At 33.9% G+C, this 5,738-nt stretch overlaps 1 protein-coding gene across 1 annotated transcript in view; it reads right to left on the minus strand.

Moving 5' to 3' along the window:
• Window positions 1-2,817: 2,817 nt before the first annotated feature.
• The window catches only part of slc39a11 (solute carrier family 39, member 11), a 107,285-nt gene continuing 104,364 nt past the window's right edge, over window positions 2,818-5,738 (minus strand). Inside the window, exons 8-10 of the mRNA XM_016440830.1 lie at window positions 5,107-5,205; window positions 3,133-3,291; window positions 2,818-3,066 (exon numbers count right to left, since the gene is read on the minus strand). Coding sequence (XP_016296316.1) covers window positions 2,988-3,066; window positions 3,133-3,291; window positions 5,107-5,205 — 337 coding nt within the window. The 3' untranslated portion in view covers window positions 2,818-2,987. The remainder of the gene's footprint in view (window positions 3,067-3,132; window positions 3,292-5,106; window positions 5,206-5,738) is intronic.

Genomic DNA, 5,738 nt, shown 5'->3' on the forward strand with positions numbered 1-5,738 from the left:
CGCTGTTAGAGAGACTGTTTACTTTAGCCGCATTCATCGGGAAACTTGCTAATTAGCACATTATTAGTAAAGGCCATTTGCAAAGATTCATTACAAAACATTATACTCACTTCTTCTGTAGATGAGGCTGGATCATGAATGATTCGCGCGAACATAGACGCATTTATGTAGATCGGGGGCGCATTCCCTTCAGAAACAAACGTAATTTTTATCATTATAGGGTGGTTGTGTACACACACTGCCAACACACATTTCTGTGTAAAAGTGCATGTAGCATCCTATGACCCCTTTAAGTAAGGCTTCTAATGTGATGAAGTATTGATTGCAACCTTCTTATCCACCTCGGCATAATCAGAAAGTTTAGGGGCTGAAATTGAATCCATTGCGGTTCACGTCAAACTGCTGCCACAATGCATTGTGTGATCTATAAATATGCGATCCAGCTGAGCTCGGTAAGAAGCTTATGGAGAAGCATATTCAACTGGTATATGGGATTTTGACATTCAGTTTCTTTGGTCGCCCTGTAGGATAATGCAACAAAGTGATGGACGAAGAAGTAAATGTGCAGTTTGAACAAAAGACCGAAGCTATGCGGTGGAGGACAAAAATTAGATCACTTGAAGTTCAGACGGGCTAAATAGAACTCTAACTCTATGTGCATTGTAAAATTTACACCAGGGAAAAGATTTTGCATTAATGCACAGGAGTAACATGTTGTTGTAGATTAGCTACATTGCAAGAGGAAACCACAAGACTAATGGCCACTTCAAGAGCAAAACAATGGGTTTCCGTAGTTCATATACTATTTTGACTGAAACACTTTTGGCACTTTCCATGAATACAGAGTACAAAGCAGAGTCTGAAGTAATTATCATCCAGAAAATGTTCAAATGTCAATCTGTGAAATGTGCTGTTCTTATTATCTATTAAAGCTGCTATTTTTTTTAAACATGTTACCAACCTTTGGGACAGATTTGTGTGATTTTATGTAGCATTTTAGCAATTAATATTAAAATAAATATTATATTTAAAAAAGAAACGGGGAAAAGAAACTAAGCTTTCAGAGCTAGTTTGGGACCAAATATTGCCTATAAATAATATAATATAATATAATATAACAATATTATTGATAATTTTTTCTTGGATAACAGTGTTGAATTGTTGAGTTTGATTAATGTACAGGTGCATCTCAATAAATTAGAATGTCGTGGAAAAGTTCATTTATTTCAGTAATTCAACTCAAATTGTGAAACTCGTGTATTAAATAAATTCAATGCACACGAATTGGTGGGTTTTTGTTAAATGTGAATCAAAATCATCACAATTAAAAGAACCAAAGACTTAAACTACTTCAGTCTGTGTGCACTGAATTTATTTAATACACGAGTTTCACAATTTGAGTTGAATTACTGAAATAAATGAAATTTTCTACGACATTCTAATTTATTGAGATGCACCTGTAATTACCGTCAAGAATGTCAAAATCCATGCATTTGATGCAAAACCACACTGTAAAAAATTATTGAAATTTTAACGGCAAAAGATTGTTCCCTTGTGATATACGGTCAAAACCTGAAATAAGGACATTTTATGTATTTGTACAGTGAAATATTAAATTTACAGTTTTTAAAAGTGAAAAAGAACAGGTCATCGTATAATTTACATTAAAAATGTAAATTGTCATTCCCAGAATTCCCTGTGTGAGATGAAAATATTAAATTACTCTTAAAGTAACAATCTGTGCCAGAAGACATCAGTTAGCCCCAAAACAACAGCAGTTAGAAAATCAGTTTATTACTTCTTTCTTCGTTTGAGCAATGAAATGAAAAAGTTCACACACAATGCAGAACAAATTAACACAAATGGGTTGTTCAGTAATCATTTTACGTCATTTACACGTGTGAATTTTACCTTACATTTCACCTTATTATTCATAGTCCTGTTGCATATCTGTAATCATAAGCAATTAAAAAAAAAAAAAACATAACATTGTCCATAAAATGACAACTTCATTTCATAACTTGAAAGCAAACAGCTGACTGGAAAGACTAGCTCAAAAACATCCAATTTACTTAGTCATCATTGCCTTTCATTCAAATGAGTGCACAACAATATTGAGAACATATGGTCTTTAAATTAATGACGGGAAACACTCATGTACACACACACACACACCTAAACAACCCTTCGAGTCACTCATTCAAGTTTGAATAATTTTTCAAGTATTTTGCAATCAATCTTTCCGCCCTGTCTGAATAAATGTGGTCCGTGAGTCATTCATAAAACTATGGAAGCCTGTTTCCGCCATTGAATAAAAAATAAGAAAAGATAATTGTCTTTTTATCTCACAATTCTGACTTTTTTTCTTCTTCTTGTAATTCTGACTTTTCTCAGAATTGTGAGATAAAAACTTGCAATTGTGAGTTACAAAGTCCAATTCTGAGGGAAAAAAAGACTATTTTCTTACAACTGCAACAATTTCTTAGAATTGCTTAGAACTTTTATTTCTCAAAATTGTTACTTTTTATCTCACAATTCTGACTTTTTTTTCCCCCGTGTAATTCTGACTTGTTTTCTCAGAATTGTGAGATAAAAACTCGCAATTGTGAGTTACAAAGTCCAATTTTGAGGGACAAAGATTATTTTCTTACAATTGTGACTTTATTTCTCAGTTGCGACTTTTATTTCACCAAATTGTGACTTTATAACTCGCAATTCTGACTTTTTTTCGCAAAAAAAAATAAATAAATAAATAAAGTTAGAATTTTGAGATAAAAAGTTGCAATTACCTTTTTTATTTTTTAACCAGTGGCAGAAACAGGCTTCCATATAAAACAAATAAAATAACAAAAAAAAAAGACATAAAATACATTAAGTAGAAAAATATTCCATTGATCAATAAACCTATACACCGAGAAGAAAGGCTGCTTTGGTCACTTTTTTCAGTGCAATCAGCTGACATTCGAAGATTCGTCCAATGAAAAGGCTCAGCCAAGCCCCACGTCCAGTGACATCATCACGATGAAGCCCAGAATGGACGCCCATGAGGCCAGTTTTCCATTCCCGCTGTGAAAGAAACACACATTCAGTGGCATGTGAGCATCGGCAGTCTTTCACTGTGCTGCTGCTCACCTGACTTGGGCTTCAGGAATGATGTCATCCACCACCACATACACCATGGCTCCTGCAGCGACGGCCAGAGCGTACGGTAGCAACGGCTCCGCCAGCACCACGGCAACGGCCCCTAGCAACCCCGCCAGAGGCTCCACCATCCCACTCAGCTGCCCGTACCTGTGAGGCACACACACATAAAACACTGCAGCGCTCTGAACTCTTCCATTAGCAGGCTTTAGAACGTCTCAGAAACCAATCAGGACATATTAGGAATAAATTAAGACAAATAGACCACAATAAATGTTTGTGACTGTGGCCTTGGTCCAAAACCTAGAGAGCTGCCTACATAAGCAGCTTCCTTCTAAGACAGCATCCTAACTAGTAGCTGACCAATATATTGCCAAGACTGATATATTAGCCGAAATTTGGCTTTTTATTATAATTTTACATTTACATTTATTTTATTTATTTTTATTTGTAAATTACGTTTTTTTTAAGTGTCAGAAGCGGGACTTAAACAGTAAAATGTATTTATTTATTTGTTTGTTTGTTTTTAATTTTTCTGTTTGGCCAATATGTGTCAGAAGTGTGACTTAAACAGATTTTTTTTATTTATTTATTTTTAAGTTTTTCTGTTTTGCCGATACGTGTTGGAAGCAGGACTTAAATAGTAATATTTTTTTATTTATTTATAATTAAAATTTCAGTCTGGCCAATAAGTGTCAGAACAGACATGACTTAAACAGTCATTTGTATTTATTTATTTGTTTGTTTGTTTGTTTTTATTTTTTCTGTTTGGCCAATATGTGTCAGAAGCAGGACTTAAAAAGTAATTTTTAAAAATGTATTTATTTTTGTTAAGTTTTTCTGTTTTGCGGATAAGTGGCAGAAGCATGACTTAAATATTATTTATTTATTTATTTCAAATTTATGTTTGGCCGATAAGTGTCTGATGCATGATTTAAAGAGTAATTATTTATTTATTTATTCAAATTTTTTTTTTTGGCCAATAAGTGTCAGACGCGGCACTTAAGCAGTAATATTTATTTATTTGTTTGTTTGTTTTTCATTTTTCTGTTTGGCCAATATGTGTCAGAAGTGGGAATTAAACAGTAATCTTTCTTTCTTTCTTTCTTTCTTTCTTTCTTTCTTTCTTTCTTTTTTTCTTTCTTTCTTTCTTTCTATATTTTCCTATAATCTTTCTTTCTTTCTATTTTTATATTAAGTTTTTTTCTGTTTGGCCAATAAGTGTTGGAAGCAGGACTTAAACAGTATTTATTTATGTGTTTGTTTGTTTCAAATTAAGTTTTCTGTTTGGCCAACAAGTGTCAGAAGCAGGATATAAACAGTAATATTTGCTTGTTTGTTTTTAAGTATGCTTTTCTGTTTGGCCAATACGTGTCAGAAGTGGGACTTAAACAGTCATTTTTATTTATTTATTAAATTTTTTATCCTGATTGTCTGATAAGTGTCGGAAGCGAGACTTGAACAATTAATTATTAGTAATTACTAGCAAATACTATGATACTTTCTCACACATTTTTGGCATTTAACAAATAGGCAATTTTATACTTCAAGTGAGTCTTTGAATATGTAATAAATATTTAAATCCATAAACCTCGCAAACTTGCAAACTCCGGCATTGGCCATCCAAAAAACTCCATATCTGTCAATGAGGTTAGTGAAATGAACCTCATAGCTGACAGATTTAAAAAGTTTTACAAAGATACATTTTACACCAATAAGGCTGTTTACCAAATGAATTGGACCCCAAACCATAGCCAATTGAATAAAACAGATTAGGCTTATCAGTCAACATTTTTTTCCACTGAGCTTGGCGCAGTGCATCTAGGATCACCTTATCTGCAAATTACAGTCTCTAAACTGCTCGGAGCAGCCTTTGCACTGGAAGTGCCAAAGACACCTTAAAAGGGCACCGATGCAGGCAGCTCACTAGGTTTTGGATGTTAATGTGTTTCTGTCTGGACTCACCAAAAGGATCGCCATGTGGACACCCCAGAACCTCGCAACGGGAGACTCACAGCAAGGCCTTCTGGAAAGTTCTGAATGCCAATGCCAATAGCCAGGTTTCTGAAAGAAACAGACAGATCTTTTCAACTTTTTCACAACTATTTTTTCTTTTTGGCAGATCGGTATTAAAGTGGTCCAAATGACTCTGCTTCTGAAGCAAAACTGTACATTTTTGTCTGTTCCTTCAAATTCTAAGGGCACTATTTTTATATTTTGACGAATTAGTGGCCAATTTGTATGAATTTGTACGTCTTGGAGAACATTCTGGTTGTTCTTTTCAACATAATGCATGTGAATGAGGACTAAAACTTTTTAAGCTCCAAAATGCCAAAAAAGCACTATTATTAATGCGGTCCAAATGGCTTTTTTTCCAAATCTTCTGAAGAAATGTGACCCTGGAGCACAAACTCAGTCATAAGGGTCAATTTTTTTTAAATTAGGATTTATGCATGATCTGACATCTGAATAAATAAGCTTTCCATTGATGTATGGTTTGTTAGGATTGGACAATATTTGGTTGAGATACAACTATTAGAAAATCTGGAATCTGAGGGTGCAAAAAAATCAAAATATTGAGAAAATCGCCTTTAAAG

This window comes from Sinocyclocheilus anshuiensis, unplaced genomic scaffold, assembly GCF_001515605.1.
Source record: "Sinocyclocheilus anshuiensis isolate Anshui unplaced genomic scaffold, SAMN03320099.WGS_v1.1 scaffold454, whole genome shotgun sequence".
NCBI lineage: Eukaryota > Metazoa > Chordata > Actinopteri > Cypriniformes > Cyprinidae > Sinocyclocheilus > Sinocyclocheilus anshuiensis.